The 16,049-nt window shown below is 43.5% G+C and overlaps 1 protein-coding gene across 1 annotated transcript in view; it reads left to right on the top strand.

Moving 5' to 3' along the window:
* cdon (cell adhesion associated, oncogene regulated) overlaps positions 1-10,394 on the top strand; it is a 47,093-nt gene extending 36,699 nt beyond the window's left edge. The window contains exons 13-19 of the mRNA XM_030067795.1: positions 195-300; positions 2,695-2,817; positions 3,134-3,325; positions 4,435-4,730; positions 4,942-5,021; positions 7,836-8,098; positions 9,358-10,394. Of these exons, the coding sequence (XP_029923655.1) occupies positions 195-300; positions 2,695-2,817; positions 3,134-3,325; positions 4,435-4,730; positions 4,942-5,021; positions 7,836-8,098; positions 9,358-9,512 (1,215 nt within the window). The 3' untranslated portion in view covers positions 9,513-10,394. The remainder of the gene's footprint in view (positions 1-194; positions 301-2,694; positions 2,818-3,133; positions 3,326-4,434; positions 4,731-4,941; positions 5,022-7,835; positions 8,099-9,357) is intronic.
* The last annotated feature ends 5,655 nt before the right edge of the window (positions 10,395-16,049 follow it).

Genomic DNA, 16,049 nt, shown 5'->3' with positions numbered 1-16,049 from the left:
TGCATTTACTTGACCTAAGACAGTCTCATTATTTTGTGAAGTTCAGACAGACAGTGCAATCACGGTCTTGCCTGCAGTCCATCTGCTGATAACAAGGCCCGCTATTAGTTGCTGGAAAATTTCTCCTCTTTGAATAATAATTGCCTCCCAGATTGTGATAGTCTAACGTAATTTTTTTTTCCACCCCCACACAGTATACTCCCTCCAGTAACAACAACACTCCAATCCAAGGTTTCTACATTTACTATCGACCCACAGACAGCGACAACGACAGCGACTACAAAAGGGACGTGGTTGAGGGTAAGTTTTTTTTTTTTTACATTTTCCATCCCATTGTTGTTGATTATGAGAGTTTTAATATGCATACAACACAATTAAAGATCTTTGTAAATCAGCTTTCCACACCTCTCGTTCACCGACACGCATGAGTTCAGCGGCCCGTCGCATTTTGCGAAGTTGCATCAGGATGCTAAAATCAAGATATGATGTTTCACATTTTGAAAGAAGTTAACCGTTTCATATTTGAGCGCATATTCCAGAAATCTCAGCTTGTAAATAAGAAGAGGAAAGATGCTGCTTCCTCATGACCATGTGTCCCATTTCCGCATTTTCCTGGCCAAAATAAACCTTTTAACCAACAGCAAATGTTTACTGTGATTACATTAATGCCAGCCCTCTTTAAATCAGAACATATTCAAGCCAACAAACAAGCAAAATGAAGCAACTACAATCCATAACATTAAACAGAAAATAGCACTTAATTTTACAAAGTTGTGGCTTAAAACTGTGCTATTATTTAGACCATGTTTATTTAAAAAAATGTACCGCAGAGACAGGGGCGGATCTAGACAAATATTCATGGGGTGGCAAGAGGGTGGAATGGAGACTTTAAGGGGTGGCAGAAATATATATGCTGATTTAATACCAAACGATCACATATATCAGTATTTGCTTGGAAAACCCCCAAATGAGGATATTTTAACTCAAAAACATGAGTAAAGCATTGAATAGAAAACCAAAAGGTGGCATTAGAAATATTAATTAATTAATTAATTTATTTATTTATCAACCCCTTAAATAGTGGGAGTGTCATCTTTTGCTGCATTTACTTGCACTCGGACATTTGAGTCTCGTAACAGCGAGTTTCCGAACAGCCACAATTAAAAAATAAATAAATAAATTGTCTGAAATTGGGGTGGCAACTAGGGTGGCAAGGCATTTTTCTAGGGTGGAAGCTGCCACCCCCTAGAACCGCCTATGCGCAGAGAACAACTAACATTAGTGGAAAATAACACATAGAATGAGGGGGGCATTGGAAAACAATCTGCAAGAATGTAAAACAGTAAGGGAATGCAGGAAATGAGAAAAGAGTTTTTTTTAAGGATAATGGGAATTGTTCTTTAAGTACTTGTGTTTCTGTTGCTTGGCCTTGAGGAAAGCAGGACGGATCACTGAGGTTCAGTGTTGTGCCGGTGTAGTGTGTTTGTCAGCAGCCCCATCCTGTCCCGGATGCTAAGCCCACGCTGTGCAGATAAGCTGGGACTCGGGGAAGGTAATGGATACCCTGCTTCTGGAGCAGGAGGCAGAGTTGAAGACGTGCATTTCTGCTGTTTGATGTATGGAGAACGCTGCGCCTGGGCAGCAAGGTGGCCCGAAATCTGTTTTTAATAAATGTTTGCCTACTAATGGCCCAGAGCTGAAATCTGAGAATGGCCAGAGGAGAGGAGCTCAGATTGCCAGGGAGGAATGCTAACAGTCCCGGCTGGTGTACAGGGAGGGAAGGAGGGCCGTCCCGTTTACCCTGCCCAGCTCCTCCAACCTCTTAACCTCTGGCTCTCCCTGGGCTCGGCACTGTCAGGGACACATGCCTGCCACGGCTAGTTTCCCCCGAGATAAGTTCCTTCTGGCTTGTTTGGCTTGTTTAAACCTTAAAACTTATCGCTGTTTAAATTTCAGTTTTTTTTATCTGTGTTAGAACATGAATCGGGACATGTTTATTTGTGAATGTCAAGTCATGCTTTCGTGTTGATACCGCCCTGCTGCAGTCACAGAGGCAGGTTCCTTCGCTGAGTGTTAAAACGCAGATTGGAGACAAAAGCAATAAACATGCAGCGGTTTGTTGCCGCGCTTCGTGCTAAAAAACAAAACCCCGGCAGCTCTTTTCAGCCTCGGTTACTCGAAATGTAGCTTTTCCATGTTGGAGATTGTCATCCCATCTTTGATTACAGAGCATGTAGTGTGATTGTGTGCGGTAGTGTAGTGGTGGTGTGTGTGTGTGTATGCACAGGGCTCCGCAGTGTTTGGAGCTCCGTGTGTGGACTGGGAATACTGGAGGCAAGCCAGGACAAACATGAAGCTGCCATATATGGAGCTCGTCTGGAGTAAAGCAACTGTCTGGGCCCTCGTGGGACTGACTGAGTAAAGGAGCCGGGGGGGCGGGGAGGTGGGGTTTGAGGGGGGGGTGAAAGAGAGAAGGGGGAGGGGGGTGAATGAGAGGGAAAGAGAGCATGAAAGAGCATGACTTTATGTGAGTAAGAGAGCGCGAGATAAAGAGAGCGAGTGCAACTGCTGAGAGTATCGATTGTGAGTTTGCACAGGGAGGGAGGCGGGATCTGGGGCAAAGTGTGTCAACACTGGATCGCTGAGGGAGGAAGTGATTTTTAACCTTTGAACCCCCCCGACCTCCCCCCACAGGTGTAAAACACTGGCACATGATTGGCCATCTCCAGCCAGAGACGTCTTACGATATCAAGATGCAGTGTTTTAACGACGGGGGAGAGAGCGAATACAGCAACGTCATGATCTGTGAGACCAAAGGTAAAACACACACACACACACACACACACACACACACACACACACACAGGCACACATGCGCACGCACAAAAGGCTGGAGAGGAAATGAGTCATGCCAACCAAGCCTCCACTTTATCAGAAGTGCAGGCATGTTGCCGTGAGGGCCATCGGAGCTGTGTTCAGGTATCACAGCCATAATTACAAAACATAAATGTGCTGCGTTTTATGGGACCAGCAACAATGGCAGGCATTGTGCGGGGCTGTACCCTGTTATTTTTCTCCAATGCTAGTGGATAAAAAGCTGTTCCTCACGTCCCCTCCTCCTCCTCTGCCGCAGCACGCCAGCCCCCGGGGGTGCCGAGCCAGCACCCCATCACCCCGCCGGGCCCCCACCCCCAGGAGCCGCCCAGCCCCCCCGGAGGACTGCTCTACCTGATCGTGGGCTGTGTCTTAGGAGTGATGGTGCTCATCCTGCTGGTCTTCATCGCCATGTGTCTGTGGAGGAATCGGCAGCAGAACAGCATGCACAGTGAGTCTGCAGGCAGGCCGGGCACAAAGCTTACCCAAAGCCCCCCCCCCGCATGTCGAATTAAAGGAAAACTCGACCCCAAAACTACATATCTTGTGTCCTTTACTCACCCTGACTTTTCTTGAATACCTCCCACAAGGTTTTTTTTTTTTTTTTTAATCACACACTGCAAAAAGTCAAAATCTTACCAAGAGTATTTGTCTTATTTCAAGTCAAAATGTCTTATTTCTAGTCAAAATATCTCATTACACTTAAAATAAGACATTACAGACAAAATAAGACAGAAATAACTTGTCTTTAGACAATTTTCACCTGTTTCAAGTGAAAATTTACAAGAACAAGAAACATATTCTGCCAATGGAACAAGCAAATTTTTACTTGTTCACTTGTGTCACAAGTAAAAATTTGCTTGTTCCATTGGCAGAATATGTTTCTTGTTTCTAGCAAATTTTAACTTGTTTCAAGTAAATTTTCACTTGAAACAGGTGAAAATTGTCTAAACACAAGTTATTTCTGAGGTGATCATGTCTTATTTTAAGTGTAATGAGATATTTTGACTAGTAATAAGACATTTTTGACTTGAAATAAGACAAATACTCTTGGTAAGATTTTGACTTTTTGCAGTGCATGCCTTACAGAGAACAGGGGTTCCAAAAACTACAAGCCGTTTCTGTTAGAATAAAGTTGAACGGAGTTGAGTCTGAATGGAGAGTTAAGACTTGTATAATGCTGTGCAAAGATTTGAAATATGGTTATGGTTTTCATAACTGTTTTTCTGCTGTTTACTGAAGTTGCTGATCAACTCCATTCCAACAGAAGTGGCTCATTCTGTGTGAAACATCCAATCAAGTTTTTTCATCAAACTCGTTCAAAACAACTCAGGACGAGGAAGTGATGCAAAACATAGATTTTATTGGAGGTGACAAATTCCTTCTTGGATAAAGTTTTCTTATAACAAATTTTCCACCAAACACAGTGGGGACCGCAGTGCGTTTGGCTGGACTTTGACTTGCACTTGCAGGAGTTGTGTGGAGAAATTTGATGGGTAGCTCTCCATCGTCCGTCCCCCCATCACTTCTTCTCTCTCTCTCCCTCTCTCTGTACCGTAGAGTATGACCCTCCTGGCTACCTGTACCAGCCTGCTGAGATGAATGGCCATGTTCTTGAGTACACCACGCTGCCTGGCACCAGCCGCATCAATGGGGGCGTCCACGGGGGCTACGGGCACAGCGGGCCCATGCTACCCCAAGGATGCCATCACCTCCACCACAAACTCCCCAACGGCTTGGCACTGCTCAACGGGTCGGGCGGCCTGTTCTCACCTGGCCACCCACACAGCCACGATGGCACTCTGCCCCACAGCACCATGGACTGTGAGCACTCGCATCCCCACCACCACCATAATGTGAGTGCCACAGCGATTCAAACATCACACACACACACACGAGCACACATACCAACACGAACTAACTCACTCCAATCCTCCAGACTGGGTGCTTTATTCCCTGCTTTATCCATGCCGTACCCGTTTTAAATGACGGTTATGTGGTGTTTTATGTTGGCGGGGCGAATTCAGTTTAGATTGGCTAAAGCTTGTGTTTGTGTGTTCTGCTCAGGGTGGAGGCATGTACACAGCTCTTCCCCAAACCGAGTCTTCTGACTGTATGAGCTGTCAGAACCTCTGCAACAACAACAGGTAAGAGAAGATGCTTTTATTAAATTTATTCAGGATTATGTGAAGGTTTCCTTTGTCACGGAAAGGAATTCAGATTCAAATTTTAGTTTTCTTGATTTATATATCGCATTAACATACAAAGGAGATCAAAACAAAAGATGGAAATAATTGCGCTGAAAAAGACAGAAACGTAACAGGCTTATGAGGCTCCTTCCCCATAAAGTTATCACATTTAGCTCATGCAGTTGTGGAAGCGGCATCGGTATGGTTTTTTGTTTTATGAAATTAACGATTATCAGTCACATAACTTTTTTCAAAAATCTAGACATGACTTGCATCATCCAAACCAGCTGAGCGAAATCTCTAAATAAACTAAAAAGCCAGCTGACATCAATCAATCAATCAAACAAATCCTTTATTTAACCAGATAAGCATCATTGAGATTTAAAACCGCTTTTACAAGAGCGATCTGGCCAAGCGAGGCAGCAAAAGACAGAGTTACAACATTAAAAAACATTCCAACAGGCAAAAAAACAACATTCACAACAAAGTTCAAATTATAGGCAAATTATCAGACACAGTTGCATTGTCCAAGAGAACTGGTTTCATAGCCTTTTAAAAAAAAAAAAGTAATTTCTCCTAGCATGACTAGTCCTGGCAGTTTGAGGTCCTTTTGTAGCTCATTCCAGGCAGATGGACCAGCATAACTAAAAGCTCTTTTACCTAATTCGGTCTGCACTCTGGGAACAACCAGCTGAAGGGCATGCTGGTCCTGCTTGATGCACAAAAATACACTTAAGTAAGAGGGTACTAGCCCAATCGGAGCTTTGTGCAAGAGAGAGAGCCATCGCATGAATCTGCGTGTGGGAAGAGATGGACAATTTTCCGTGGCATAAAGAGTGCAGTGATGCACTCGATTGCCACACCTGGTGACAAAGCGTAAGGCAGAATTGTACACAGTGTCCAGCTTTCTAAGGTACTGATCAGGTGCATGCATGTAGAGTAAATCACCATAATCCAGTAGGGGGAGGAATGTGGTCGAGATCAGGTGACTCTGAACCTGAAGTGAAAAGCAGGACCTGTTTCTAAAAAAAGAAACTGGGCTTAAGCTTCAGTTTCGAAACAAGTTTGTCTATGTGTGACTTAAATGTTAGGTTCTCATCCACTGTGATGCCTAAATACTTGTAGGAGGCGACCCTTTCGATTTTGATCCCTTTTGCAGTCAGTAGTCTGGGTAGATCTGCTGGAAGTCTTTTCCCATTTGAGAAAAGCATAAACTTTGATTTGTCAGAATTTAACACAAGCCTAAGCTGGGTAAAGTGGGACTGAACAATATCAAAGGTAGATTGCACAACACAAGGGGATGAGCAGTAAATGACCGTGTCATCAGCATAAAAATGGTGAGCAGCATTTGACAGGTTGTTACAAAGATCGTTTACATAAATGGAGAAAAGTAGAGGTCCCAGCGCGGAACCTTGGGGTACACCCTTAAGCACGGGGAGGAAAGAGGATGAAAAACCAGCCGACTGGACACACTGAGATCTACCAGTCAGGTAGTTTGAGAACCACTGAACAGCCTGCCCAGATAACCCGATCTTGTGAAGACACTTTGATAATATGACATGGTCGACTGTGTCAAAGGCTTTGGATAAAACAGAGCTGCACAGTATTTCCTGCAATCTAGAGCCTCAGTGACATTGCTGACAACCTTAAGAGCACAGCATTATATAGAATATAGAATCAGAAGTTCCATTTTAGAAAACTAAAGTATCAGATTCATCACTGTATATTGTTTTATTAGCTTTGAGCATTTGTATTTTTAACTTGTAAAGCACTTTGTGAGTTCTCTCTGTGAAAAGCGCTATATAAATAAATTTTACTTACTTACTGTTCATAAAAAAGGTTATACCAATCATTGACAAAAACTCATGAGTGTAAGGCTATTTTATAAGCAATCAGAGTTTTGGTAAAGATAACCTTTTAAGTGTCATTATTTTCAGAATACGGGCTGTTGAACTAATAAACAATAGTTCAACATCATTAAAGTCATTTTTTTTTTATTAAAGTACTAGGATGAAAAGAAGAAATGTTGACTGCCTATCGGTCATGTTTCGTAAGATGATCAAAGGTGTAATCAAACGTGTCCAACATCTCTTGTGACCTGACAGCCTTGTAGACATCCACTCATTCCCCCAACACACACACACACACACACACACACACACACAGTCACACACATCCACATTTCCTCTCACGCTACTCATGTTTATGTACTTAAGGGTCTCCACTATCACAGTTTACTCTGTGTGCACCCAGCCAGCAGACCTAATGAGCCCTGTGTTTATTTACCTCTGGCTGCTGGGAAGAGGGGGCGTGGCCACAATCCAATCACGTTCCGATAGAAGGAAGTTCAGTGGGCTGTTCAGGGAGAACATGCTGGAACTGTCTGTGCGTGACTGCCTGTGTTGGAAAACGGCAGCTCGCTGACCTTGCCCTTCATCGGAGTCGGTGAAACCAGACCTTTTTTCTTTGATTCGACTGCCGAGAAGCACCAAAGGCACTTTTCTGCAGCTGTGCGAGAACGGTCCAGTTGTGTTTGGGCTGTCATTGCATTGCATATTGAAAGGAGTATTTACATGAGGATTTTCTGTGTCTGGCGGAAAAGCCACAGATATTAGAGGCATCTGGCGTACAGGGGGAAGACAGAGGTATGTGAAGCGCCATTGAGAGTTGTCAGTGAGCGAGCACTCAGCGAGCCACAGGCACTTTATAAAAGAATATGTCTCACCTTGTTTCCATCTGTCTGCCTCTCTCTCTCTCTCTGTGTCTGAGCAGATGTTACACCAAGACCAATGGCACTTTCTCCAGCGGCACTCTGCCCTTAATGCATCGCGTGGCGCCGTGCCAGCAGGACGGGCTGGAGATGGTGCCTCTGGGCCAGGTTTCAACGCCGTGCCACAGCCCTGACAACCAGACGCACTCTTGTGACCAGGAGGCTGAGCCGGGGTGCCAGCCAGACGAGCATAAGGACTCCTCGCCCTCGCAGCATTCCTGCTGTCTGCTCGGGGACAATGAAAATTACCCCGGCGACGACACTGGTGAGACAAATTTTTATGTCCACAAAAGCTTTTGCAAGAATTTTCTGTTCTTTTTTTTTCTTGTTACAGAAGTCTTTTTCTAAGACTGGGTTTGCACAATGCAACTTTTGTGCAAACAGAGGCAGGCTGCAAGTGAAACTTTGCCTGTTGCTATGTCACTAGGCTCGCTCTGAACGTGGCAGATAATGATGCAGGCCCAGCTCTTGCTTTTCATTGGATAGTTCCTCTACAGAACCAAGTTGCACTGAACTGAAGTTGCATTCCATTTGTGCCTTATTAAGCCAGCCAGCTGTTCTTGTTGTGTTTCCAGATCTTATTTTTTCTTTGTTTCAAATCCTGTCTGTTCTTTGCAGAGCAGTACCTAATTAGTAAAAAGAAGTAAAAAAAAAAAAAAAAAAAGTAACATAAAAATAAAATGGCCATTATATGCTCTATATGCTCTATACCAAGATTCTTTAATATTGAATCTATTGCCTCCCTTTTTAACGGCCTGTTTTCTGGTGATGAATTTTCCATTCATTTTCTTCATAGCCATCTCAAAAAAAATCCCAGAACAAATAGTTTTTTAGTTTTGAACCAAACCAGCTCAATAGTGAGCTTATAAGAATGTATTTGGTTAAAAATATACATGAAAACTGAAAAACAGCATGGCTGGACACCATAATAATACAGTCATATAATAATATAATAATGATTGCTATTTTGTAATGATCTTCGCCCTTGCACATTCTCCTCAGTCCTAAAAAAAAAAAATCTGACAGCAAAACCATAATGGAGCAATGCCAATCACTGATACAGGTTCCTGGTGGACGGCGTTTCTATGGTAACAGCAGTGGCATTGAGTGGCAGGCGCTCTCTAAAGCTTGTTGGCAGAGTTGAGTGTCAACATGAACTCAGTGAATAAAACAATTTCCTCACAAATCAGACTGACTACAGGCTTTGGAGGAACAGTTCTATTTCTCACTCTGATAGATAATTATCACCTTTTCTGTGGATCAAATGAATGGACGTCTACCTGTGGAGCCTGATGTTTTGGCTCCTTGTGAAACTTGAATTTCTACCATCAGTCTTAACACCTTGTCTGCAAGTAATTTCACACCCCTACCACAATCCTCGTGTTGTATTCAGAAAAAAATAACCCAGCATCACCACACATTGGTTCCAAGGGGTGTTGCAGAGTCTATACTTGTTTACTGTTAATCCAGTGACTAATCCAAAGGCTCCCTGCTCTGTGTGTGTGTGTGTGTGCGTGTGTGTAGTCGAAGAGGAGCCGCAGTGTGTGGACATGGAGGGGCCTGTGGTGTGCTGGGAGAGTCTCGGCCTGCCCGACTTGGACTGTGACGAAAAGCCTGGGTGGATCTCCAGCAACAACCTGGCAGGAGAGCTGATCCAGCCCAGCCCGCAGGAGGTGTGAACGACAGCCCGTACACACACTCACACACACACACTCCTGAAGCTGGAGTCGGGTGGGGCAGGGGTGAAGTGGGGCTGGGAGGTGGATCCGGGCAGACCAACCGGGCAGAACGAAAGACTGGTGGATATATCACATGGGAAAGAAGAGGATCGGTGATGACGTTGTCAGAGACGCTGAGTGTTAACGGCGACACGGGCACTAAACCGTCGATGGACTAAGCCGAGACGAGCGACGCGGGAAAAAGGACGGTGAGCCGGAGAGACTGAGACGAAAGCCAGATGGAGAGAAACAGAGAGGGAAGGAGTGTCGCTCACAGACAAAACTATATCCCACCAGAGGGAAGACTCTCATGAAAGATCAAAAACTCTTTAGATGACTTATTTATTTTTTGTAGTAGAAAAATATTATTTCATATGAATGTATCTGTTTTAAAGAAAAAAGTTTGTCTTTATATTATTTATGCCTTTTGGATGAGAAATACTTTTATTTTTTGTCGTCTTGTCCATCTATGTTCCACGCAGTGTGGGGCTCAGCAATTGTCGGTGTAAAGTTTTGTAATAATATAAAGAGAAGATATGGAAGAGTAAACAACAAACCTATTTTCAGTTTCTTTCCTCCCCCTTTCCCCGTTGTGTGTGCAGCGCTGCATGAATGATTGCCATTGTGAATTTCCCCGGCCACAGTCCGAACCCATCGATATTTCTGGCAGGCCTTTGATGTGGTTCTCTGACGGGCCGTCCCACTGCAGTGACCCCTCGGTGGGGTGAACGCTCCCGGCACTGTTCAGATGACGGTGCTGCTCTTTGCTTCAGTGACGACTTGATCGCTTATTACTTTACGCAAAATGCCCTGTTCCTGTGAGTGCTCTCATGATGACCCACTGCCCCCCAATCTGTTGGAGAGGTGGCTGCAGATATATTAAAGCATCGTTTTTTTTTTTTTTTCAGCCTAGGCTTCTGCACAGGTCTTTATGTGTCAAAGCTGCACATGCAAGTATGTATATGTATGTCCGTATGTATGTGAACACGCAGCCTCACATCACTTCTAACGGAGAAACAGTAGATATGCCAAAATTAAATTCTCCTCTTGGCCAGGGTCACTTCTCTGCCCACAGGAAGGGACAAACTGAAACTTTAAGGAATACTTTTTGGACAAAATGGCCTTGGATTTAGCCAAACTGAGACGAGATGTTTGATTTTCACCTCCGTGCGTCCAGTGGTTCGGTTCCTGTGGGCAACATTTTGTGTGAGCTTAGCACAAAAGACCTCAAGTCTATTGGAGTTGTTAGCCTAGCTCCTTCAAAGTGAAAAAATAATCCAAATCCATAGCTGTCTTATTTATCCCATGTATCGTGTATTTGAAATGAAATGCCAACCATAGGAAGCAAACCACGACAGAACTCAAACATCTTGTCTCCATCTGTGTAAGTTGGAAAAAGGTTATTTAGCCCATAACTTTGGAGTTTTCCTTTATGAAAAATACAAATTGTCTCCTCAACAGCAGAGAGCAGCATGCAGAATGTCTGATTCACCAACATGAGATCTTCAGCCTCTCTCCTCCCCTCTGAATCCTCCTTGGCATAAAACATCACAGAGCAGCAGGATTTGCAAATATGAACATTCTCTTTACTGACGTCATGTGACGTGATGTTTTTGGATATTGAACTCAGGGCTAAAGGGTAAAGACACGTAATATTTGTTTTAAAAAGATATCTCTCGATGCCGTTTGCAGCCACCAGTATGCAGAGTTACTCTTTGTTACCTTTAACGCTGATCAGTCATGAGAGAATTAAAGGACCATTTCAGCTGTAATTTGACTCTCATCAATAGCTGTTATCTGTCTGTCACAAATAAGTTTATACAGAATTCGCTTTGGTAGATTACACCCCAATTCACTCTCCTTAAAAAAAAAAAAAAAAAAAAAAAAAAAAAAACTACTACTCTGTGAAACTTGAATGTTGTTGTATAGTACATAGATTTGCATTTTGTACTTGAGGGGATGCTCACTAGGAAGACCCCAAACAACCTCAAGTGTTGTGCATTTCTGCATTTGGTATAACTGCACAGGTTTCACTTGATTATAATCGAGGAAAACAGTCATTTTAACAAATGCACATGCTTGGCCCTGACTGCTACGTGACCAAAGCATGTTCTGTACACACGCAACTAAGGACAGATATGATCATAACTGTTGATTAAAAGTTCAAATAGGACCAGTACTGAGGTTTAAGGCACAGATAGAAGCATCAGAAGGAAGATGAGTTGAAATTTAAAATTCTGAATTGGGAGGGCTGTTTGTTTACTTAGTTATGCTGTTAATCTCCGTATACCCAATAATGAGGCATTGTTTGATGCCTCTGTGGTATAAAGGCCCAGTGGATAAGACGTTCCTAACACAGTTGTAACACAGCCCTCTCACTTGTCAGCATGGCACAGCCAAAGCCATTTTCTATGGGGTTTAAGCCTTCCACTGGTTTGAAGATAAGCTCCGTGGTGTGCTGGCTGACTGGAGCTGATAGGATTGCAGCGGGCAGATGACAGGGCTGACCGTGCTTCAGTGAACACGGCTGTGGCGCGGCGGCGGTTCGATGCCTGGTGCCTTTCTGCCTCTGTTGTTGCCAGTATCTGCTGCCAGTCCTCAGGCCCTGGCTTGCCTGGCATTTTCTCCTCCCCTGATGGTACATGGGATATTCCTGGCACCCGGATTTGCTTGCCTGCCGCTGAGGCGTGGTCCAGGCTCTTCCGGCTGTTATTTTTAGTCGGGATGGAGGCTGCTTTGCTGTTGAGGCTGCCGGCGTTCGGCCAATCGCCTTGTCTTGTACACAGTCCTTTCCCAGGCAGCCTGTCTCTTCCTCCACTGCAGTACATCAACCTCATAGCCCTCTGGTGCATTAGATGTACATTGATTTAAGATTTTGTTGTCGGAGGGTGTGGATCCACGCCCTCAGACGGCCCCAGACCCTCAGACAAGAGACTCAAAGCCCAGAATAATGGCAAGCACTATCCATTTTTCCCATGAACTGCACTGCAAAAAGTCAAATCTTACCAAGATTATTTGTCTTATTTCTAGTCAAAATATCTCATTACACTTAAAATAAGACATGATCAGCTCAGAAATAACTTGTCTTTTGACAATTTTCACCTGTTTCAAGTGAAAATTTACTTGAAACAAGTTAAAATTTGCTAGAAACAAGAAACATATTCTGCCAATGGAACAAGCAAATTTTTACTTGTGACACAAGTGAACAAGCAAAAAATGAGCTGATCATGTCTTATTTTAAGTGTAATGAGATATTTTGACTAGAAATAAGACATTTTTACTTGAAATAAGACAAATACTCTTGGTAAGATTTTGACTTTTTGCAGTGTGGTTACACAAAAACATAGCTTGCTTTCAGCTTCATTTAAAACATATTTATCTGTTCCCACAGTGCGTTCATCAGTGGCTCATGTGAGTGTCCATTATGGTTCCAATGCGCCGCTGTTAGGCGGAAAAAAAAGGAGCAAAACAATGGATAGGAAATGAAGCTGGAAATGAAAGAGAAATGGTCCAGGGAGAGAGAGGACACGCTGACAGATGCCGGCTGGCCTGATGAGGAGAAGATAAGGGCAGGGTTGTCTCTAAATGAGCCGCTTCTCCATCTCCCACGTCTGTCAGTCGGCACTCTCGCTCAGTCTTGCCCTGCACCCTCTGCCCACGCAGCTACACCCCTTCATTAAGGAGCCCATGGGAACAAGAAAGCTCATTGTCCACCCTGGAATTCCTGCCCCTTACTGCAGAGCCGACCTGTTAACGCCAGGCCCTCTCCCCTCCGCCCACTATTCTTCCTCCCTCCCGTCTCCAGCATGCCCTGAATGAATGCACGTCTTATGAATCGGGCAGTGTGTTGTTAACTGGCTTGATTTAGCCCTGAGCAGTTTTATCCTTGAAATGTCACAAACCGCAAGCGAGGCATGTTGTGGTTGGATGGACTCCAGCGGCGTTCCAGCGGGTCCCTGCAAAATGATGAGGTCACCGCCAATATGAAGCTAATAATTTATATTGTCCCCCCCAAAGATGCCGCCCCTCCATTTGTAATCAGGCTCTGATCTCAAGGCTGGAGGATCCGAGAACACCCACAAAAAAGCGTATCGGTACAAAGTGGATATTTAATGGGGTTTTTGTGTTGATGTAATCATAGGACTGGGAGATATGGACAAAATCAAACGGGATGATATCTTTTACCAAATACCTCAGTACTAATGGGACAGTGTAGCTAGAATTGGTGCTTTCATATGATATTTGCACACAAGAGTTTCCTGATGAACAATATCAATAGTTATGTAGATGTGATGACCAAACAGGTGGAGGCAAATAGTAGAACAGCTAGAACAGTCTAATAAGTTCAGATAAGTTCAGTATGTTTTTTTTTTTTTTTTTTAATGTAATGCAGCCTTTAAAACCAGGAAAAGATAACATTATTCCATATCGTGATACTGCAGTATGATAGCCAAAATCCCAGAAGTTACCTATTCTCATATCGTATTTTGATAAAATACCAATATGTCTCTCAGCCTTAAGCAATCGCTTTGATTTTCTATTTGTGGATTGAACTTGTTGGATAAATTGGGAGTAAAATGCTCCTTCTTTCAATAGCAAAACAGCAATACTGTCCTTATCCTCGCTGTATCCATTTCCCCGGTCAATAGAGACTGATCATATTGCAGTTGATCAACAATGAGCCTATTGATGACGAGCAGGGCCGACCTCAGGTCACCTCAGCTAACCCCACAAAGATGAAACTGGTGGAATCCACAGGTGTCAGCAGGGATTGTGGGACGCACACTTGCTAAGAAATAGATCAGTTTTATAGCCACTTCTACCCATCAGCTACCGACATGAGCAATGATATGTTTATTTTACACGCATGAATTATTTAGGAGAACATTTGTTTTATCGGTAAGGATTTCTGTCGGTTCAAAGGGATTGAAATGTTCCCTGGATTTATGCAGGAATGAGAGCTTTGGGCCTCAAGCAGTTTGCACTTTACAGTTTGAGAAGTGTCAAACTGCTCCGGATAGGCCACAGGATGACACAGCCTCTCATTTAGTTGAATGCAAACAGCGTGGCGCGACGCACTTAAAGAAAACAAGACGAGACAATGGGGTAGTATCAGAAAATAAGGGGAATCAGTCATGAAAGAATGTTTCAAGAAAAAAAAAGGATTGTCTAATGAAACTGCAACCACACATGGTTTCAATAATCAGATTAACTCCACAATGCAAGACTTTTTAAGATGTCAGTGTGCGTCAAAATCCATTTCATAGGTCTATATGGTGTCACTCTGGTTAAGTTTATATAGCGAAGACTGCAGGAGACAAAAGCAGATCTTTTTCACTGATCAAAGTGTTTCATTGCAGTCCACTCAAGCTTCAAGTCATGAGATAAGTCTTAAAAGCACACTGCAAAAACGCAAAATCTTACCAAGATTATTTGTCTTATTTCAAGTCAAAAATGTCTTATTTCTAGCCAAAATATCTCATTCCGCTTAAAATAAGACATGATCACCTCAGAAGTAAATTGTTTTTAGACAATTTTCACTTGTTTCAAGTGAAAATTTGCTTGTTTCATTGGCAAAATTTGCCAGTGGAAAAGGTGAAAATTCACTTGAAACAAGAGACAATTGTCTAAAAACAAGTTACTTCTGAGGTGATCATGTCTTATTTTAAGTGTAATGAGATATTCTGACTAGAAATAAGACATTTTTGACTTGAAATAAGACAAATAATCTCGGTAAGATTTTGAGTTTTTGCAGTGCAGGCATTAATGCAGTAAAATATGGACACTTGAAATGAAGACGGTGGTATAAAAGCTAAAAACCCGAGCACGCCAAAGCTCTCAGTCATCGTCCACGTCCAGCTTTGTGAAGTAGAAGGTGATCCTGGCTCCTTCATCCGTGTCATACAGCGCCTGGCACGTGTACGTCCCCGCTGCATCTCGTTGAAGCTCATCGATCACCAGAGCGGAGGTGTTGAAAGGGATCCGCATTTGACCCAGGCTCTCGGCTGGAGACTGGATCTTTGGGCCCTGGCCGTAGTTGTAGGCCACCGCTACGTTATTTTCAGTTCCTGATTTGGTGTAGCCCCAGATGAAGATCGTGGGCAAAGTGGAGCCACAGTCCAAGGTGACCGAGCCTCCCAGTGTCCCTTTGGCCTGGAGGCGAATGTACTCCACCTCCTCGGGGTCAAGGATCTCCAGACCTGGTGAGATAAAACAGCCGGAGCCGAGTGCTATCAATCCCCCACGGTTTGACTCAGTACGCAAAAAATAGCTACTCTGTTGTTTATGTCTTTTCTGCATAGACAAAGAATATTATTGTGTCAGCTGTTTATTATTAAGTGTCTTCATAAAGCTTTCTCGAGGCCTCACAGTTTATTAGCGATGGTGACTAAGCCAGCGCTTGAAGATGAAAAAATATGGGACGTATAATTAAATACACTCATAGTTTATCTGCTCGTGACCTATTTGGTGGAACAAAAATTTTATGACCTTCCCTCT

The sequence above is a fragment of the Myripristis murdjan genome, chromosome 13, assembly GCF_902150065.1.
Source record: "Myripristis murdjan chromosome 13, fMyrMur1.1, whole genome shotgun sequence".
Taxonomy (NCBI): domain Eukaryota; kingdom Metazoa; phylum Chordata; class Actinopteri; order Holocentriformes; family Holocentridae; genus Myripristis; species Myripristis murdjan.
Note: the sequence above shows the minus strand (reverse complement) of the source record. Positions and strands in the feature narration are given on the sequence as shown.